At 40.1% G+C, this 22472-nt stretch overlaps 1 protein-coding gene and 1 long non-coding RNA gene across 6 annotated transcripts in view; one reads left to right on the forward strand and one right to left on the reverse strand.

The window, feature by feature from the left end:
- Positions 1-622: 622 nt before the first annotated feature.
- The window catches only part of homer1b (homer scaffold protein 1b), a 33401-nt gene continuing 11551 nt past the window's right edge, over positions 623-22472 (reverse strand). For 4 of the 5 annotated variants that reach the window (XM_081610633.1, XM_017306661.2, XM_081610632.1 and 1 more), the window contains 7 exons: positions 20661-20792; positions 18653-18745; positions 13367-13515; positions 5478-5634; positions 5153-5263; positions 4995-5075; positions 623-4357 (listed from right to left, as the gene is read on the reverse strand). In XM_081610633.1, the coding sequence (XP_081466759.1) occupies positions 4166-4357; positions 4995-5075; positions 5153-5263; positions 5478-5634; positions 13367-13515; positions 18653-18745; positions 20661-20792 (915 nt within the window). In that variant the 3' untranslated portion in view covers positions 623-4165. Of the gene's footprint in view, positions 4358-4994; positions 5076-5152; positions 5264-5477; positions 5635-11576; positions 13119-13366; positions 13516-18652; positions 18746-20660; positions 20793-22472 lie in introns of those variants that run through there. The other variant, XM_008418838.3, reaches the window with a different exon arrangement.
- On the forward strand, positions 7254-13331 carry LOC145552793 (uncharacterized). Its single transcript, XR_014088910.1, has 2 exons — positions 7254-8658; positions 13051-13331. It is a non-coding gene; the product is annotated as an uncharacterized LOC145552793 (long non-coding RNA).

Here is a 22472-nt window from a genome sequence, read left to right on the forward strand (position 1 = left end):
TACTGAGCCTTGCATAAATATTCACACTCCCTTAAATTGTTCATATTTTGGAACAATTCCATGAATGCATTCTTTAACTGAAGAACATTTTAATGCACTCTGTCTGATTGACAAACCCAAAGTAGTGCAATAAAGTAGTGAAGTGGAAGGAAAAGTCAACCTGGCTGTCAACGTTATTTGCATATAAAAACCTCAGTCATTTACTGAACACAATCCACCTTCATGTAAGAGGTTTTGCAAACTCAATAAAAGGTTAAATAATCTCAAATCTATTCATTAATCAATATCTGACCGTTTCAGGTTTGATCAGTTCAAGTAATTCTAATTGTGAAAGTCCTTTAATTTAGCTTCAAATGGGAACCTGATGCTAAATACAACATGACAGGCAGGCATCAGGGTAAACCCTCAGCTTGTTTGGGGTGAAACGGAGCGATAATCCAAACCCCTCATCCTGGGCTCTTGCTGCCCACAGACAAAATGCTGCCCTGAGCAGTGAACCGCATCGACCACATCGTCACAGCTTTAATTAACCGGGTGGGCCTCTTGACCTGTTTTCAACCATAACGTTTAACAAAACCTATTTACCTGCAAACGACCAAATATCACCAATCTGAGAAATCTCTTAAGCCTGAGGTACCTCTTTAATGTCATGAGTTCAAAATTACTTTAAATAGTCAAAAATATTGCCAGTCTTCTCATACCTCTAAATACAATGTGAATACCTACACTGAAATACCATAAGTTACAAAAACAGGAGAATGAAAAGCATTTTATCCACTACTGTACAAAGGCATTCATTAACAATAGCATTAATATTAAAGTATTTCATCTCTGTCACTCCACTCGACACATACATCAGACAGAAAATAAGTAACATTCCCCCTTTTACATGAGTCTTATTCCAGTGTATTAACCTGTGTAACTAACTACAGAAGGTCTTTAAACTACATAATTATACTGTGCTAATGCTAAATGCAAGTCTGTCGGCATATAATGGAGTTACAACGGTGTCATAACAGTGCAAACTGGGCGCTCAGATAGATATAAGACCAGCAGCACCTTGTGGAGATACAGCTCTGTAAAACATAAATAAATAATTTTTAAAAAAAATTGCTGACTTTGGAGGGTGAGAATAGAAGATTTCACGGGGCTTCAGAGCTGCTTTTATACAGTAAGAGTATAAAACTTGTAACACGGTGTTATTACATGGTGTTGTAAATCTTCCAGTACACAGAGAAAAAGCTTTCAGCCGTGGGTTAATACACAACAATAAGTCACCGCAGGGTGTTACTGCATTTTGATTTGTCCATCCATTCATTTACAATGCCAGCAAGAATAAGAAAGTTGTGTTGTACAGTTTTATATTTATATCACCAGTGTTATATCTTTACTTAAAAAAAAAAAAGAAAAAAAAAGAATATAAACTGAGAACGGTTGAATAGTCACCAGTGAGGCGTGACAATCAGTGGCCAGTTTCACTGAGGGTGGAGATTTACAGACATGAGGATGACGCTCTGTAAGCCCTTCGGTTTGCACTACTTGCACCACGCAGGGCTGCCACACAGTAATGCGGTCAGTAGTACACTTTCTGTTGGAGAGGGGGGGTATCAGCTTAATCATGTTTGACCCTTCAGGACGGGCCCACTGAGTAGAGTACCTGATAGAGTTGGTGTTGTATAGAGCCTGTCTAATATTGCTCAGTGTGTGTGTGTTTGAGTGGGTGTGAGGGTGTGTGTGCAGGCCTCTCTAACAGCACAACGTGCCCAGGTACAGATTCATCTCAACAAAGTAGCATACCACTGAAAGAGTCGTTTGTTTCATCAAAAGGTCAAACGTTTCAAGCATTTATTTCTAATTTTGATGATTATGGCTCACAGTTTGTAACAATACCATTTTTTTTTCAGAAATTTGGATTGTTATACAAGACAATGAAAATTTTTTTTTTTTTTATGTAGAAGTCGCAGCAGGTACTATCGGGAACCTTCCTCAAGGAGTGAAAGCCAGTTTGCTGAAGAAGCTGGCTGTTCAGAGTGCTGTGCCCAAGAATTCTAATGAAAAGTTAAGTGGAAGGAAAAAGTTTGATAGGAAAAGAAGCATAATACATTGTATATTTGCCTCATGAGATGGAGCTTGGTGCCACAAGTTTGTGTTTGATGTTAGTTGATAACTACAGTTAGCAAGATGAAAATAATGTGTTGTTAAATATGTTCAAGCACTAAATGAACATCTACATTACTAAACATTACTGTGATTTAATGAGATATAAATCATCAGGAGTGGAAGTAAATGCTTTACAATTAAAACTGTTGCTCTGTTTTTGATGTGCAGCAGCAGCCATATTAGTTTCTGATCTCGAGGTTGCCATGGAGACGATCCCACGATCTCACACTCAGCAACTTCCGAATTCACTAGTTAAAAATCCGACTTCAGGGGATGTTGCATTTTACACATGGACCTCAGAAAGCTTAACTTTTGAGTACAAAAATAACGCAGCATGAGAAACAGGAAAGAGCTCTGAATTGTGGGGGAAAAAAAGCCTCTTCAAGAATTTATCCAACTGTCTAAATACTTTATCAATATGCACGTGTGGGGGAGTGAATGCAGTGATCTTGAAATATGGTATACTACAAAATATTTCTTCCGAGTGAAGCTTTAAGATTGCAGTATAACTCTCTCTGGCTTTGCATTTGCAGTTGCGGTTCAGTATGTTTTGCAGATCTTTTGCACAGAGCTTAATTGGTCAGCAAAACCCACCTGAGAATCTATCAATCCCAGACTTACATAAGTCAGGCAAAATGAAGGCCATTATTACAGCAACCTGGGCTTCCTTAACACCTCAGCAGATCTGTAGGCCGATTACATCCATGTCACGTCGCTCTAATGCAGCAATTTGTGCGAATAAAAAGAAGAAACCCTCAACCAATTAGTGAATGCATATAAGATGTAGCATATGGACAAAATGTTCAGTTGGCCCATGTTTATGTATTTAAATTCTTTTTCATTGGCCTTATGTAATATAATTCTAACATAATTTTAAGGTTCCCATTTGCTGTAAGCCATAATCATCAAAGTGGCATAAATAAACACTTTAAAAAACACAATTATCTGTGTAATCAAGCTAAATAACAATGAATTCCAGTTTTTAAATTGATTTACTAGTTTAAAATAACTTTTTGGTGATGCAATTTATTTAGATGCACCTATGCGAGTGCACACAATCATATCAAACCTCGGGACACACACGCCACACTGAGTTTGGCAGGAAGACAGGTCATGTCTACTGTGATAGTGGAAGCTGTCTGGATACGAGATTTCTCATTTCAGCTATAGCACTCAAATTTTTGTGTTGCATGAAAAAAGGCCATCTGGAAGATTCATTGCTTATCTGTCATATAGGTTTTTGTAATATGGTGGTGGGGGGCGGGGGGCATACAGAAGTCCTTCATTTCTGCTAAAAGAAAATATATATATATGTATATTTGTCAGACTCCATTTCCAAGCAGCCTCGTAAATCCAGGCTGGGGAGGTTCAGCGATGCGAAAGCGAAACCCGGTTACATTCCTCGGCAGCCCGGGCTCAAACATGGGTTCTTCTGTTCAAAACTTTCCTGTACAGTAAGTCACTTTGGATCAAAGCATCTGCTAGTTAGAGGACAACATTTTTTTTGGGGGGGGGAATTTGGAAGCTTTGGCGCAGTTCTTTTAAGTCTTAACAGCAATTATTTCCACATGACTTTCAACATTTCCCCCTGGAGGGCCGCTTTAAAGAGGAGTAATGTGCAATGTGTGTGTTTGAGTAAATGCTCCGCACTACGGTGCAGCTCTCCCATTCAGACAGCAGATGGCGCCGAGGCACAGTTTTCTACAACTGAGCTTCACCGGTTTGACCGAGTGTACAACAGCCAATCAGAAGGCAAGCTGAGGTAGTCCCTGCATCGTGTTCAACTACAGGAGTGCTTGCAGAAGGTAGGAACCTGATGCCTTCAAGGTAAAAATCAGGGATCAGCTGCCCCTTGTGTTTAAACTGTAAGTGTGGGCAGTGCATTGTCTCAGATGTATGTGGGTGAGGGTACACGAGGAGTTATGGAGGGTGGGATTGGTCTGTGTGCTGGGCTGTAAATAAATCATCATATGGCTCTGTCTGTGAAGGTTGACACCCTCTGTCTCTAGCTGGCTTCCTCTATGAGACGAGCCAAGGTGTCTCTGAGCTCCGTCAGCTCAAAGATCTTGCCGTCTAGCAGCTCCAGCAGCGTCCGCAGGCTCTTCCTGAAATTCTCCTGCTCTTCCTGGTTCTCCTCCAGTCGTTGCTCAGCTCCCGCTAGCTGCTCCTCCAGCACCCGACTGCGCAGCTCCGTCTCCTGCAGAAGATGAAACCGAGTTATTGGTGTGTGTGCGTTTGTTTGTAATACCTTGTGGGATCATTTTCCTGATTCATACTACGTTGTGGGGACCCACTGCACCTTGTGGGGATCGAAGCCTAGTCTCCACAAGGGGAAACGCTGTTTTTGGGACAGAGGTCAGATTTAGGACTAAGGTGTGAATTGAGTTTTGCTTAGGGTTAGGTATGTAATGGATAGTAATAGGGCTAGGATAAGGGTAAGTTTAGGATGTAGAAATGAATGGAAGTCAATGGAAAGTCCCCACAAAGATAGTCACGCAAACGTGTGTGTAGCGAGGTAGCTGTTTGCTTTTAAAGACACAGTGCTTTATGAAATGATTTACGTCTCTTGAAATTTTCCACATCCAATTGTGTCTGATGTTACAACCAGTAGTCTGAGATTTTATGTGACAGACCAACTCAAAGTAGTACAGACAGATTGGTAGAACTGAAGAATCGTTCTCTACAGGTATCCACTCATTTGTGTTGGTTTATCTCACAAAATCCCAGGAAAAGATATTATTGTTGCCGTGGTTATCGGACAAAATGTGAAAAAGTTCAACAAGTGTAAACAGTTTTGCCAGGTACAGCGTGTGACAAAGGGAAGAGAGGCTTACCTCAAGCTTCTGAGTCAGAGTGTCTTTCTGCTCCATGAGGTCATTCATGTTTTCCAGTTCTTCTTTCAACTTCTCCATTTCCTGAAGGGGCACAAACATGGATGTGTGATGTTAACTTTACTTCTACTTCTCCCCTCTTTACTCTTGCAGAAACACACCTCTTCTTTGTCTCGCAGCACGTTCTCCAGCTCCTCTATGGTTTGGTTGAGTTCCGTCTTTTGGGATTTGATCACCGGGGTTTGGTTACTCTGGCACTCAAGCTCCGTCACCTGCAGGGATACGATGGGTATTTTGATTTAGTCACCAAACTCCTGATCTCAATCTGTCTCCCAGCATGCCTTTTTCTTTACTCCCCCCACCCACCCTCTCGTCTGTTTCTTGCTTTCATCTCGACTTCACAGTGTCCCTTCCTAAACGAGTGCTCCTATTTGATCAGAATGATTTAACCACACATGAAAACAAACACGCGCTCCCTTTGCTCACCCGTTTGTGTAGTCTCTCTGCCTCCTCTTGGTAGGCAGCCAGTTGCTGTTTCCACTGTTTGACGTTGGCCGTGGATTCCAGCAGAGCCGCCGTCAGCTTGGCGTTGTTCCCCTTTAGCGCCTCCAGCTCAGCCTCCCAGTGTTTTGTCATGGCCGGGCTGAAGAACACAGACATGTACAGAGCGTGTTTTCAATTAGGCAACGTTAGCTGCTTGTGGATGCCAGCCGTAAGCATCGCAGGCGATGAAAAGCTTGAACTTCGTGGTACTTGGTACAAATACGCAAAATGAGGTGGAGCGGGATATGGACGCGAATATGTTTGAAAGTGGACGAGCTTTTCTACAGAGGTGTAAAACATAATCTGGTGACACTTTTTTCTTCATTCTTAACCCTTGTGTTTACAACTTGTATCATTTGCCACAGTCCTCCACGTTTGCCTCAGTCCTCGCACGCACAAGGGTTAAACCAGCCTGTATGGGCACTGACCAAAAGACTAGGTTATCTCCCGTCAAGTAAAAAAAAAACCAAAACTTCTCTTTTAGCCGAGACCAGCTGACTATTGTGCTGAAAAGTGTTCTAACAGAGTTTCCCTCTTTTGAAAAAACAAACTATTCACACCATGATCATCACAACACATTAAGGAGCCCCATGTGAGATCTGTCGATTTGATCCCATATGATCTCATCTCTTTGAACACCCTGTCGACTGACAGCGACAGGAACAGCAGGATCAATTTGGGATTTGAGGCTGTGTTTATCTACGGTGGTTATTTCCTCCAGACTTTCTCTCCATCAAGGTAAGGATAAACTCCAGAACAATTTACCTCTCTGCTGCTGCTGTTTCATCCTTTGACATTTATTTACATTTACATGCTGTGCGCTCTCCAAAGCGCTAAATGGGCTCCAGAGTGCTTCTTAATGTGATTGCTTATTATTATCAATAAACAATCACAGCATTATTGCAATTATATGGAGCAAGCTGTTTGAGGAGTTGTTTAAAAAAAAATCAACTAATGTTGGGTCGGATCAGAGAAATCATACCAGCTATCACCAGTAAGTGAGTCAAATGTCTCTTTTTTTGGTCACTTTTCAGATTCTTTGGCTGTGAATCTCATGGGTTGATTATAATCCTACACTGTTTGCAGACGTACAGATTGTGCGATAAACGAGACACTGAATACATTTACTAAGACAAAGTCAGGCAAGCAATAAAATATTCTTGGTTGAATGCAGCAATACAGTTCAGCAGAGTTTTAACTGCATGTTAACGCTTATTGCATTATAGTAATAAAGCGAACTGGGATTAGAGGAACAGAATGTGTAACATTATTTAAATAACAGCTGATAACGAAGTTGTTATCTGCGAATAGTTGCATTCTATCTAAGTAGGTCAGTAGAGTGTGATAATTCACACTTGAACAGTCAAATCAGTTTAATGTTGTAATTTAAAAAAAATCTAGGCTCAAAGGAAGAAACAACCAAAAGTTAAATAAGACAAACCACAGAAAGATGCATTAAAGAATATTCCAAAGCAGCTTAAACTTCAAATATGTTTGCATAAAACATACAATTTTAGAAAATATGGCATCTGTTTTGAGTATTTTTATTTAGTAGAGATCAAACTAGGTGAGGAATAACTGTTTATTACAAATAAACAATGTCCAAGAAGGTATAAACTTCAGCAAAACGTTCCTTTTGTCTCTGTTGTTATCACGATAAGAGATAACAACAGGTAAATTATTATTATTATTATTATTATTATTATTATTATTATTATTATTATTATTATTTATGATAATATTTCAGAGAAACATATTGCTGAATAAGGCAAAGGTGTCCAAAGTATGGTACATGGGCTATTTGTGGCCCTCACAATGATTTTGTGTGGCCTTCAAGCGCAATTCAAGAATGGAATGAAGTTGTTTAGTACGAGTGTCTACGGTAGATACTGTTTCTAATCTTTAATGTAGGGATTTTCACTGACAAAATCTTAAAATGATAAATATTTGGCACAACACAAAGCATTGGTCTTTTATAGGCCATGTTTTTTGCTGTCATTTTGATTTCAGTAAATAGGACTGAAAGATCCAGTGACTTTTACTGAAACACTGACTCCATCCCATTCATTAATTAAATACAGCAATGTTTAAAGAATCACATCTCTGTGTCTGCTCCTATGTTTTCTGCTGAGGAGAGACCAAAAAAAACTTTAGATCAAGGAAACAGGAAACAAACAACCCGAAACATTTAGGAAATATTACGCCTTTTATTACCAGGCAAACTGCCAGCTTCCTTTTTATATTTCAGATTCCCAATGATTTTCATATTCCATTTATATAAAAAAAATTCTGCAGTTTTGTTAATTTCTTTAAAATATCGCTTTTAGAAGATTGAAGATTTTGACCCTCAAAGCAAAAGACATTCAACTAATTGAAAGGAAAGCTCCAGTTTCTCCCAAAGTCACTGTAACAGATGCAGAATTTGAAATTCACTCATTAAAAATGCAACTCACTAAATATCTGATCTTGCCAGAATTTGCAAAACTTGGAACTTTTTAGAGGCTCTTATGTTGACTTGTGTATATGAAAAAAAAGAGACTCCGGGACAGATGGAGGCGGCTATATTCTCAGTTTCACTCCATCTTTTCTCTAACACAAGCACACACACACTCTGTATCCTCTCACACTGCAGCATCCCTCTGCTGAGCCACAACACCCACTCTGTGAGGTGTGAAAGACGGAGAAAGCCCTGATATGATTCCCACTGAACTCCTACAGCTCGCCTTCAGTCCTTACGCAACATCCACCCCGCTCCGCAAGCGTGTCTGCATGTGTGACGCATACGAGGGAGACGACACCTCGTCCTACACGTGCACATGCAAAACTGACACTCAGCCGTACGCGCACACACACACGCACGCACGCACGCTCACGCACAAGGACGGAGCGGCGCTGTCACCGCTCCCGCCAATGTATAAACCTCACACAGCAGCTCGGAGAGGCAGAGAGCGGGCGAGACGTCAAGATGTGAGGATGGAGACAGACGGAGGGAGCGCAGGGACATCAGCGGAGGGAGACAAGAGACAAAAGGACAAGACGCCGCGGCGCTTTTTTTAGAGGCTGAAATGGTTGGAGGGGGTGGGGGTCGTCTGAGAGCATTTCTGGCTGAGGACAGAGACATATGGTGGGTAAGTTAGAAGCTGCTATGTTGTTGAGATACTGACGGAAGATGATTTTTCATTGCAAAAAAAAATTATAATAATCTGTGCTAGGCAGTTTTCTGTGTAATTTTCTGCGTTGCTAAACAAGATTACATGATTGTGTGTGTGTTTTTTTTAAACTTATTTTGTACATTTGTATACAAAGCAGAAAATATTTCATGGAAATTTTTGAAAAAAAATTCAGGACCAAATTGTGTGATTTTTCTCAGAAGAACAGAAATTTAACGCGTCCAAAAAAAAGTTGTGCTTTTAAACTTTTTCTCATTTCTGAATGTAATTGTTGCTACTTGTACATATTACCGGTATTTCATCAGCTGTAAATAAACTCTTAACTCTTTGCTATGTGTTTTACTACATAAAAACATATTTAAAAGTTTGTTCATTCTGAATAAAAAGACAAGAGAGCAAAGTGTAAACGTGTGACACGCACACAGGTTTTTTTCGCAGCCCTCCCAAGTGTCCTGACCACTGTTGGTATTCAGGTAGGTTCTCCCTCCTCACACAGCAATTCAAAAAATAAAAATAAAAAAAAAAACAGCGAGGCACAGCAGTTGCCATGGCAGCAGAGGAGGAACCGTGGAGACGTCGCAGCGATCTCCTTTCACCCAAACCCACAACCTGACGCCTACATCCTCCAACACCAGAGGACCGTTCACGTGCAACCCAGGAAGTCCAAACCGAAAAGGTCCAATAACATCAATAAAAACCATTCAGAACCACTCCAGCGAAGGATCTGCCAAATGCGCCCACATCCCGATTTAAGAAACTCGTCTTTCCTCCACTTCTCTCCTCATCTGTTCCCTGCTCCCACATACACCTGCCCACGCAGAGCGCTGCGCTGCGCTGCGTCCCGCAGAGACCAGCGCACATCCAACTCCAGATGTGCCAAGACTGCTTGCGGAGGTCTGGAATTTATTTTATTTTATTTTTATTTTTTTTTGCATAAGTATCGCTACTAGCACCTGCATTTTTTGAGGGTTTTGGCTCTGCATACAACGGGACACACACTCAAAATTCATTCAATGTACGTTTTAACAAGTAGAAATACACGTGATGAACCTTCTTGTGTGCATGTAGGAAGATGTGAGTCAGAGAAATAAAAGCAGCAAAAGCTTTATGATTCTCACATCCTCTGTTGCTGCATATCTGCGAAAGTGTGAGTGAGGTTCGCTTGTTACATGCACACTTGCAGAGTCGACCCCGTCTCCCACGCACGCAGCATTAATAGAAACACCAGCTAAGCTGCAGCAGGCAGTGGGTGTCCTCTCCACATATCGCTCGGTCTCTCTCTGTCTCTTTCGCTGCATTGATCTGTGCAGCTTCACGTAATGGTAAGGTACTTCAACAATACCCAGAAATCTGTCTGATAATCTCTGGATGTTGATGTTTTCCTACAGTTATGGTCAGGAGTTTGCAAAGCTTCACTGTGGGCTTCAATGCAGTAATATTTGGATTTTGATAAGCATTCAAAGTGTTTCTTCTTAACAGCAAAATGATGACACAACAAACCCCTGGACATGAATTTTGAGGTGCAGTTTTGAAATGATACTTGAGCTTTCTTTAATCCCCAAAGGGTCGCAAGAATATACGATCAGGCTCAAATATACACATACATCGTCCTCAATGCTTGTTTACATATCCTGAAGTGATCTGCAGGAACATCAGGTGCTTTTTGTAGAAATGAAAAAGCTTCTCCTGTAATTCTGGATTTTTTTATTTAAAAAAAAAATTTTTTTACCACTTGTCTTTGTAGAGATAAAGTTTATTGCCTCAGACTTCAATAGAGTTTTCCGTCATTCCAAAAGCTCCTTAAATCCTAATTTATCAATTTTAAGACCAAGTTTGATGATTGTTTGGGATCATTGCTCTCTTGGAACACCTAATAGTCATTACGTTTCAACCATCTAACCCAAACTTCCAGGAGTTTGACATGTTCAGGAAAAACCCAGGAACAAACACGACAAAAAAAACTTATCACGAACAGCAAAGGAAGTTTCATTTTAATGTGGCCTGAGGGGCTGCAAACCGTGAAAAAAAGGTCAAAATGACACTCAAATTTGCCACTTTAACTTTTAAAGACCATCTCTCTTATGGAGAAAAACATCACGGTCAAATTAGCCATACATTGAGATGTTTGACCTCAAACATCTCTGAGTAAAGTTTAGACTTTCAAACTACAGGAACACTGTATCAGCTGTGGAGCAGAGTGGTGGCAGAGTCATGCTGGGGGTTTTATTAGTTGACAGTGACACTGGCCATTGCGCAAAATAGATGGAATAAGGATAAGGAAGTAGGATGGCAACCAAATTCTTCAAGTTTCATATAAAATAAACAGACGGTTGACACAAACTGATAACCTCAAAAACACAACAAAGTTGGTATTAAATTGGATGAAACATAATACATTAAGGTTTTCTGGAAAGCCCCCAACCTCAGCTGTACACAAAGTGGGTGATAACATTTGGCCCATTCAAGAAAACTAAACAATTTAGGTCAAATCTGTTAATTCTGCTTAAAAGGGTGCTCAAATATCCAGCCAAAAATTACACCTGAAGTTTGATTAGGGTGAAAAAACGTGTGTCGTTTCCCTACGACGCGCTGAAGAACATGTAATCTGATGTTAGTGAAAATGTATTTACACATTTGAATCTGTAAGTACAATTTCGACCCTGTGTGGTTTAAAGGAAATCCACAAGCAAACTTTTCCCTCAAGTTCTTGTTGAAAATCACTCCAACCCCGATAGAGGGAACTGTTCAAATGTATCATTTGGGACCTAAAGTGAATGACATTCATGCCAGTAGTAAGTGTATGCAAACTTTTGACCAGAGCTGTATTCAAAAACACACTATGCTTCTTCACTCAAACACCAGAACAACCATATTTGAAGTCAGGAAGTGACATCTTTAATTAAAATGAATCTCAGCTACAGACAACAATAGAAGTGGCACAAAGTTACAGATATTTCACAAAAAGGAAAAGCCTGTAGTGTACATTTCACGACAAAATAAGATGTTACTCTTTAAACAACTCAAACTGATCCCCCTCTCTCTCTCTCTCTCTCTCTCTCTCTCTCTGTCTCTCCACTTTATTTACTTCAGCGATGCACTGTACGCTGATCCTGGACATTTAGGTATCGGTGACTCACGTACAGACTTTATACAAATCACGTTCCTCTCTGACACACACAATCTGTGTGTCTGTCTTGCTCTCTCCATGCCTCCCACTACCCACATCGTGTTACATAAGTCTTACATAAACACTTCGTCGACACATTTTTGGCGACGTACCCCGCAGCCGCACCTTTCGGAGCCATTTTACACCACAGTGAGCCCGAGTGATGTCTTAAAGAGACAGGTGCACATCAGCAAAGGTTGGAAATCACATTTTAGTTTGCAGTCTGCCCACAAGACTTGGAGGAATGTGTACAGCGGTAATTGTGCATGCATAGGTGTCACAGCAACACCTGCTCAGACAAGAGATTTGAATTTGCATTCATGTTATTGCACTGCAGTAGTCGTACATATACGAGAGCGCGTCCGCGCCCCCGTTGAAACTTTCCCACACGGTTTGTCACGTTACGATCACAATTACCAAAAGTGATGGACCAACACAAGTTGTTTTTTTTCTCCAATAAAAACTTGATTAATGGAAGAAGTTCTTGGTTTATAACAACATGTCAACATTCGGGGTTAAATCCAATTTGGAAAACAAAAATGGGCACAAATATTAACCTCTACATGTCCAAGATACACCCCAAAAAACACAAATGGTGGTTTCACAAATTATTGACCCAGATAGTTTGAATACAAATGCACACCACACTTTTTAGAGTTTTATTTGTAAGAAAGAAAAAAAAATTCCTTCTACATTAATAAAATACTTTGTTGCAACAAACAACTGCATTACAACGCTTTGAATTTTGTGATTGAAACGTGACAAAATATGAAACCAATCCACGAGCGCGTATGTATATTAGCAAGGCTCTGTAGATGGACATGTGTGTGTGAGGTTCCTCACAGAGCATGCTCAGATTAGACAAAAAAAAAATAAAGTGGATAACGGTTCATCAGTCCTGAGAAACAATCTAAGTTACATTGCTTGCTGGTTGGAACAATTGAACAATATGTAAATGCTATAATTCCAGTAAAAAAAACGTCTTATGCACCCATTTCATTGCATCCCTCCTTACAGGAGTTTCAGTTATTCTTACGTTGAGTAATAAATATTCAGTGCATCATGATGTATCGGAAAACAGCACCCACCCTTCTGCAAACCTGAAGTCAGGCTCTTATTTTAGAAAAACATTACATGTAAAACTGTTGTGATTTTTTTTTTTTTTTGTGTGTGTGTTTAGAGAAGTCACGGTGTCGCAGCAGTCGGGACTATCAGAAAGAGCAGACCCGACAAGTCTTAAGCTGCTCCCTAAAGAGGAAAAAACACGAGAAAGCAGCGGTGAATACAGGGAGTTCACTCTTCTGTGCTCACATGGAACGGATATAGAGGTGAACGCAGACACACGGGAGAGCGACAGAGAAGGACTGTTAACGTCTGCACCGACGGACAAGCGGACAGAAAAAACAAAAAAACTCACAACCATCATTGCTCGGGTGAAGTAATAAAAGTGATCCTGGTGCTAATCTTTTGCCGACGAGCACTGCAGCGGGATATACCTGTGTGCGAAAGCCAGAGCGTTCTGCGACGGCTCCGGACGGCTGTCCGAGTTGGGAGTCGTGTCGCAGATCTCATCCGTGCCGTTGATGTTTTCCATGGGGGGAGTCACGGGGGTGAGGGGGGAGGCGAGCTCACCGGCCGGAGACTCCTGCAGGTGGGAGGACGTTTACAGCGTTATTATCTAATATGGAAGCAAGCCGTGATTATACTGCATGACTTCAACTTCATCCTGCTTGAGCTGCAATCTGCTTGCACAAGAAAATCAGTCATTTACTTAAGGCCTCTTACAGCGAATTAATAATCAAACAAATAAATAACTTTTAGTGCAGAAATGTTAATACTGAAACATGAGGTCAGTGATAAGGATATTTTCAAAAGTTACCATTAATCTGATCAACAAGCCTCATAGAACTGCACACCCACAGCCTGTCTATTATGAGGCAAAAATGTCTTTCAGCAAGTCGCAGAGAAAATATGTGCAGTATTTTTAGCCATCAACAAGCTTCTGGTATAATTTGGTGAGGTTTTTTTTATTTTTTATTACTGCTCTTGGTAGAGCAGGTTGAGCTCTTTAAAGTTCTTGGTTTCCAGGCACAGAATAAAGTTTTTCATATGTTCAAACATTTTTAATAGGATTAAAATACCAGTCTAACAGCCTGATGTTTGGCTCCTCTATCCAATCCTAAACTAGTATTAGATGTTTCTTAGTTTTTGGGATTTTTTTTTGGCATAATTGCCTATTTCTCAGTCACCTGACACAAACTGTCCTAGGCTAGAATAAGAACAACTAATGAACGTACAAAGCTCACAGCTTTCACACTAAGAGCTACAAGAACAGCAGTGTGAGCATCCACAGGAAAGTCGGCTGAACATCACTGTAGACTGAAAAGGCACTGAGCAAAAAAGAAGCATCAGCTCCAAAGTTGAGTCTTTCCACATGGACAGCAGCGCAAATGCTTTCTAAAAAAAACTCAAAAACATTCTGTTATGGTCAGATGATGCAAAAGTTGAGATATTTTGCCGCGTTGGCAAAAAACGTAGTTGGAGGAGTTTTAGACCAGATAACAACATACCACCTGTCAAAACGAGTTTTGACAGGTGGTATGTCAAAACTCATATCATGATGCTGATATGAGTGGCAGCATCATGATATGGGCTCTGTTTAGCTGCAAAAATTTTTTGTAAATTTTAAACTTTAGTTCAAATTAAGAGCCAGAATCAAACACAGGTGCTCTAACATCGATTCAAACACAGTTTACATTTTACCAAACTGAAATATATATTTGAGTCTGTGTGTATAAATCTACAATTAATTCAACCTTGTGCACTAATTCAGTTTTTTTTTTTTCATATTAACTGAATTTGTATGCAGTTCAACCAACCCACTTTTGGAAAAAACAAAACAAAACATGGATGACTAAACCTGTCAACAGGCCTTAATCCGAAATGTAAACGTTTCAATCTTACTGACAAAATAAACTGCACCTCACTTCACTTGTATCTTAAAAGAATAAAAAAAAAACAACCTTTTTGCCCTTGATGGATTCTTATTCTGAACTGGAAACAGCAAATTAACCTGCAGACAAAGACGTAGAAAGGAAGAGCTGTGCGACGGTCAGGGAGCTGAAGGTCCTCTAAGCTCGTAGAAAATTGTGGCGCAACAAATTTAGTCCATCTTAGTGAACAATTCCACATTCCCACAGGCGATTAAACTAGCTCGCTTTGGCGCAGGGAAATTATAAGAAGTACAGATTAATTCTTATCTTTATACCCCATAGAAGAACAGAATTATATGAGAGACAAATCATTTAGCTGCTGCACTCACATAAAACAAAGCTGCCAGGACTCTGGACCGGAGCTCAATGCAGCAGTACAATGACACAGAACCGCACGCCTCTGATGGCCAAGAAGGCGGAGAGAGATAAGAGGACGATTGTGGCTGGTTTTACATTCTGCGCTCCAAGTTCATTAGCGCTTTATAAAGTATTTGTTTGTGATGTATTTCCACCGGAGCTTAGGCCTGCTGGGACCAGCTTGACGGGCTCTGGGTCCGTGTCTTCTCTTCCTTGTCTTTTTTAGAGAAAACGTTTCTCCTCCGGCTTTAAGTTGATTTGGAGTGGAGGAAAGAGAAGGATCTGAGTGCCAGCTGGCCCGTGGGTGAAGCTCTGACTCTCAGCGATGGAGAAGCTTAAGCAGACCTCTGCAGGCTCCTATCAGCCAGGCTGCAGCCTTCACAGTTACGGCCTGTCTCTGACTTGCAGCGCTGCTCCGTCGTGTGGCACATGCAGCCCCCGGCTCCCGGCGAGCGCGAAGCTGTCCTCCTTGCCTCATTAAGAGGCATGCGAGAGGCAAAGACTGCAGCACAGCGCGGGGGCTTTACACCTTGCCTCCATATTGAAAAGATGCAGATGTGAAGCCGGGTAATGGTCTTTAGATTAAAACCCAGATTTCTCCAGGGATTCCCTCCTCCTGAAACAAGTTAATTTTCTCTCACAGACACGACTGAACGTCCCTTGAAGTGTGCTGTTGCCGCACTTTCTGTACACACTAATGCCGTATCTAAAGCAAAGTGTGTTCTCTGATGTAGAGTCAATCCCCAGCTCTGCATTTTAAGCTTTCTGGTTGGTTGTGCAGAGAGATGATGCGTCACGTTTGTAAAATTAAAGATTCAAGACTGATAAATACCTAAATGATGAATTAAGCAGATGGATTAAGTATAACAGAGTTCATTATTTACTACTACTTGTTCATTAATTCTTTTGAAATTGCAAGTTGACATTTGGAAATGTCATCTTTTCATCAAAATTTTATTTTGCTTTCCAAGTGAGAAGTCTATCTGGGCATGAAACTGTCAGGCTACCATAAAGACCAAAAAGTTGATATCCGTCAGTGAGATGTTTGATTTTCTGAGTTTCTAGTAAGAAAAAAACACAAGAACGCCACTTGAAGTTATGTTTCCTACAAGAAAACATTGCAGTTCAGCATCCAGCACAGCCTCTGCGCACATCGTGCACTGGTTGCTGTTTGTGTTTTATTAAACCAGTACTTGTCTAGCAGACAGAACAACTAATTCAACATGGAAAAATGTTTTTTTTGAATGTGGTGAAAAATAAGTCATCTTATTATGCTACTGCCATGGTAACAAGACACAACAGTTACCAAATCCCCCCGTTTTTTTTTTAATTAACAAATCTAACAAGCTCTACTCAACCGTAAAGTAATTTCCAGTTCTACGTTCCAACTTCATAAGCAAATTGAACCCAGTGTTTCATCTATCACTACAAGTACTACTGGGAGATAAATTTGAACATGGAAACTAGATTTTCAAGCTTCCAATTGTAAATGTGTCTAGGATTACGTTGTGAACTGACATGTCGAAGGTTGCTGAGCTGCTCTGAGCTCAGTATCCAATATGGCTGCCATGCAAATAAAATGTTGCGAAAGTTGCAGGTACACAGATGATACTTGGTGATGCACGCGACCTGCCCAGGGTGTTGCCGCCTGGATGGACGAATCCAGGCACCTCGTTTTGATGGAGCCACTACCATCAACGTGGGCACAAAACTTTATATATTTTTGTGCTGCCAGTTTTAGAATAAGTTTAACAATACAAAAAGTCTAAACACTGCAGGGATTTTTTTCCCCCTTCATCTTTGAGCTTTGACTCATTTTCAGCACAAAGACTCGACTTCAAACTTGTGAAGATCTAGACAAGTGAGAATTGGATTGAGATCCTGAATCTCCGTGGCATCACATATACCGTATTTTCCGCACTATAAGGCGCACCTAAAAACCTTCAATTTCCTCAAAACCCGACAGTGCGCCTTATAACCCGGTGTGCCTTATATATGGACCAATATTGAGCCACAACAGGTCTAGCAACTACGGTAAGCAGCCGCCGACTTCATTTTCGCCCGTAGAAGAAGAAGCGCGCGGTGCATGCTGGGATAGTTGTCAGAACGCTGGTTTGTTAATAAAGTTTGACTGACCTATCTGCCTACCGACCTGATAATCAGGTCGTCTGCAGGGCATTTAGCACCACGTTCTCCACCAATATGCTGCGCGCGAACGGAGAAGGGTGACAGTCGTCCGGCAACACACCCGGCCCAGTCGCGAAAGGCTCTCCTGGCCGACCGGAGAGATATTCATCCGGGGTGCTTCGACTAGAGTTACCAAGGGACCAGCCTCTATACATTTAAAGCCTGGGGGCTCGGGAGAAGAGAGAAAGAGACTGTGGTGGCAGCGTGTCGGTTGGTCTGTGTTACCCAGAAAGCAGTTGAACACAATATCGCAACACCAACACCGTGAGTGAAACAATGAATGGGGCAGGATGCTATATAAAGTACTCTAGACCTCTTTTTTTATTATTATACATCCACATTTGTAGAGTACAGAACAAATCTTGTCCTGTATACGTTCAATACGGTACGGGTGGCAACCCTAACTGTAGCGCCTATTTTATGCGCCTTACAATGCGGTGCGCCTTATATATTAAAAAAGTTTTAAACTAGGCCATTCATTGAAGGTACGCCTTATAGTGCGGAAAATATGGTGTATATAAAGGCAAAATAGAATAATATAATGTGCATAATGGTGAAACTGAACCAGTTATAGTAGTAACCTGCTACACAGTTCCTACAGTGTTTAGATTTCAAATATTCATAATTTCCAGATTCCATTTTCTGGCATTTCTTTCCATCCATTATGGACATTTCAATTCAAAATATCTATCTAGTCGGGGTTTATTGAGTTTTGAAACAACACAGTGACTGGCTTACAAGATTCATAAAGGGTTATTTCACTCTTTTTGGCAGCTGGACAAACTTAATCAGATTTAAAAAAAAACTTTAGAGTTCACGATAAACCCAGGTTTAGCTTCCAAAAGCGAAAGTATTTGGAGGCCAAAGAAGCAACGAAAGAGCAGCTCTCTGGGATTTTGATTGAGTGAGTTTAAATCAATATGAAAACAGATATTGATTTATCAAGATCAATTAAAGACTGGAAATTTCAACATTTCCATGCTCAGTTTTAATGTTTTCATGTTAATCCAGAAATGATAAATAATCAAATCAAATTTTGGATTTTGGAAGACTTCAATACCGTGAAGCAAAACTGTACATACAAGCTGTAGGAAGCGTTTTGTGCTTTTGCAGTAATATCATTATTTTAATATAAATGAGGAATCTGAACACTTCTCTTACCAATACTGGGCACAATGAATTTTATCGTCCTTCCTTATTTAACCCTTCAGATTGGAGTGATTGTGTAGAGAACGCTGAACTTACCTGAGAGGGAGACGTGGCCATCTCCATCTTCTCCTGGCTCTTCTCCTTCGCAAGCCGCGCTGCTTCTTTGTATTCTGCAAACTTCTCTGCAAACTGGACAAGAAAGACATCCGTCAATATTGGCTCTAAATCCTACACTGTTGTTTAATCTGCTCAGCACAGTCGTTCATAAGAGAAGAAGTCAGCATCTAATAGGGCAGATTTAAAGAATATGGAAAAGCTGCTGGACCAATACCCACAACCCGGCATTACTCCTGCAACCCCGCCTCCTGAAACAGGCTGAATAATGTTGATCTCTGGTTATTTTAGTCCCGTCATGTCAAAGTCGATCCAAAGTGGAAAGGCAACCTCATCTGAGGGGCTTTAAGCAAATATCAACACCACGTTTCACAGGCACATCTCTGGTTTACCAGAAGGGTGAGGTTCATAGCTCACACGGCTACCGCCGAGTAATTTAGGGTAAGTACAGCAGCAAGCTGAGTGCTGAGGAGGAAATTCAAGACTCCTCTTCAGCCGGTCCTGTGTCGGCCATTAGTCCAGTTACAAAGACTAACCTGATATCATTTCGCTTTGGTGTAACATAAGAGTTGTGCTGCAGTGATCTAAATGCAGCGGTTCTGAGTTTAAGTGCTTCAGAGTCGTTCTCACAACAGACAGCTGAGAACTAAAGCTCCTTCCTAAAACTTTGATTCAGAGGAAATGCTTCCTAATTGGCATCCAGACTGTCTACTGACCAATTCCTGCAAACTTTTTTTTTTTTTTTTTTTTACTCCAATCCTCCACTTTTGTCAGAGTCTGGTCAAGGTCACATCTTTTTAAAGTTATTTTTATTTGTCTATTCTTCTTTGATGTGATGAGCGGAGCTTATAATAGGACTTTAACTGGATTTTTTTCCTTCCACCCTAATATAACAGAGAATAAAGAAAACATGAGAGCAAATCACATTTGCACAAGGTCACAGCGAGATTTAATAGCTTTCCTTTGGAAAAAGCTTCCTTTTACACCCAATAATTTAACAACTGTGTGTTTTCTAATAAGAGCTACAACCAGCGAGGGTAAAAAAAATATTTCAGCATTTAACAGCATCTAAAAACATATCTTAAGTAGATTACTCCTGTATAAATCCAGATTGGGAGGTTGAACCTAAGTGGACGTCTACAATTTTAAAATAACTATCAAAAGCATCACATCAGTTAGAAAGTTGTCCTATGGACCATTAACTTATTTACCACATTTGTATCTGGTGCTTATTTACAGAAGCTGCACACATGCCAAAAACGCAACATGTGAAGGGTGTCCATTCAGACTTTTTGTCCGATACTGAGGCTAATAAATAAAAAAGTATATATATTTCTATTAGATAGCTACTCTTACACATACTCCTTCATTATGTGTTTCACACAGGAAGATACGCACTGCTCTCCCCAGATTTGTTTCCTCTCACTTTTTGTTGATAAAGATGAGATTTTATCGCTTTTTTCACAAATTAACGTCCCATTCAGTCAAACTGAAGAAGGAGCTCTGTTTTTGTTAAATAAGAAAATTCTCTTGACTTTTACTCATACTTAAAGCATTCCCACAGCATTTTCTGCCTTCCACCACCATGATGCTTCATCCTAGAGGGAAGACGTATTCAGAGTGCACGCAACACCTTAGAACGCCGCAAACAAGCTACTGGAGTAGAATACGGCATCTGATCTAATAACATCTATTTTTACTTTCATTTTCAGTATATAACAGAATTCACAGGAAATGCCTTTAATGAGCTTAAGCTTACTACTGAGTGATGGTGATGCATAACTATTTTACCAGTTTAGATGTGTGCAGAAAACTTCCCCTAGAAGTTGCAGCACAAAGCAGTGAAAGCACTTTGAGAACGTGAGGTGCATTGATACAAAAATACTCTAAGGCAGCAAAGATAACCAAACCATCCAGCAGCAAAGCTTAGAAGCAACAGATTACTTGTGGCTTGTCGTGTTTGTGGAAGTGTTTGTTTTAGCAGTGGCACCTTGGCCAGATGATGCTCGGTGGAGAAACCCAGTCCGTAGACGGTGTTCGCTCGACTGTCCGCCCACTGACCAAACTTCTGTGACGTCTTTGTGAACGTCATGTTCGGACTGATGGTGCTGTTGATTATTGCCTGCAAAGAAAAAAAGAACCCATCAAATTTAATGGGCAAAATGTACTGCGTTATGATACAGTATAAGTATTCCTCAGACATCTAGCTCTTTACAAAGTTAGTTCTTTCTTATAAAACCTGGTGTAGGTAGAAATTGTGTTGCTAAAAAGCTTTTACACATTTTTTTTATGAAAATCCTGACTATATGGGAAAAAAAACTCCATCTTATTGATTATGGAATGTGCATGACAAAAAAAGCCTAATGTGTCCAATATGATACAAAAGATAACTGGGAAAGCAGGGAATGCTTTTTTGTTGTTGTTAAAAAAGTAAAATAAATAGGTCCCAAAAAATGACCTGAAATATTAAATAAACATATAATAAACTGACCCAAAATCTTTTTTTTTTGTTAAGACAGTTAAATTTTAAAAAATGACGTCTTGTTAAAAAGCATCAAATAATTTTGATTTTTTTTTTCCACTGCTGTTCAATGTCTTATTTTTGTTAAATTGATGTTAAACTGTCTGCTTTTCCAATAAACAGGTCTTCCCCTCTGGTATTCCCCACCCTGACAATTACCTCTTGAATCAGGCTGTAAAGATCACAAATGTTCTTGTCAAAAGATTATCGGTCATCCAGTGGCATGGCAATTAGATTTCTGAACAACGTTGTAATTTTAGCAAATAAAACCAGTAAGCTGTTTCAGATTAAAACTTGTAACTAATTTCTTTTTTTTTCAACTTACCAGATTTTAATAGCAAATTTAAATAGTTTTCTGTCATTTTACAAGCTGATTATTTGCATTTAAAGTGTTACTTTCTGCTACGGGCAAGATGGACAGAAAGTATTTTGTGAAAATATTGTGATAATAATAAAAGTGACAAAAATCTCTGTCAGCCACTTCTTCGTAACTCTTTATTTATGCATAGAGCAAGCAAGTTCTTGTGGAGACTCAAACGGGTTTCAATTTCATTGTCAAATTTATAATTTCATTTCAATGGTAAAAACTGAAACAGAAAAATCCAGACTGATGTGCAACGATCTTCTTCAGGAGAAGCAAAACGCATTAAACCAATGCCAGTTTCAGTTCAACCAAAAACAGAAACGTAATGCAGCTTTACTCAGAAATGTGGTTTACTTCTAATTCCTGGTAAATTATGCCACCTTTACAGAACATTACTAATAAAGACAAGAATTGGCTGCCGTATCGGCAGGATTATGCAATAGCTGGCGCTCCCGTTGGCGTCGAGAAATGAATTTGAAATGGATAGCAGCAAGCCAAGGTGTTTTTCACACAACTTAGAGGTCCAGTATTTTCTCACCAATATGAGACGATAGTTAAGCTTGAGTCTCAAAACATATCTACAAAAATCAGTGGCAATAAAATCAGCAGAAGCAGAAACAGGGGAGGAAACACAAAATAATTCAATGCAGCATTTTAAAAAAAGCAAGCAAACAAAAGAAGCACTTCAGAAAATTTCTGAAAAAATGCAAGTGTCAACAGAAATGATGAAAATGTGTTTGCGTTAACCCACAAAAATAAAAATAAAAAAAATGTCCTGTCTTTTTATATAAAGTTCTCATGCTTTCTGAAATGTTGCATTTGGACCCTTTCTGATCGCCACAATCACCTTTCTGGATCATGTTGTCCACCTGGCTACCTGCCAGTTTCTTCACTCTCTTTCTAGTCTGCTTCTAGTA

The sequence above is a fragment of the Poecilia reticulata genome, chromosome 9, assembly GCF_904066995.2.
Source record: "Poecilia reticulata chromosome 9, P_reticulata-male-v2, whole genome shotgun sequence".
Lineage (NCBI taxonomy): Eukaryota > Metazoa > Chordata > Actinopteri > Cyprinodontiformes > Poeciliidae > Poecilia > Poecilia reticulata.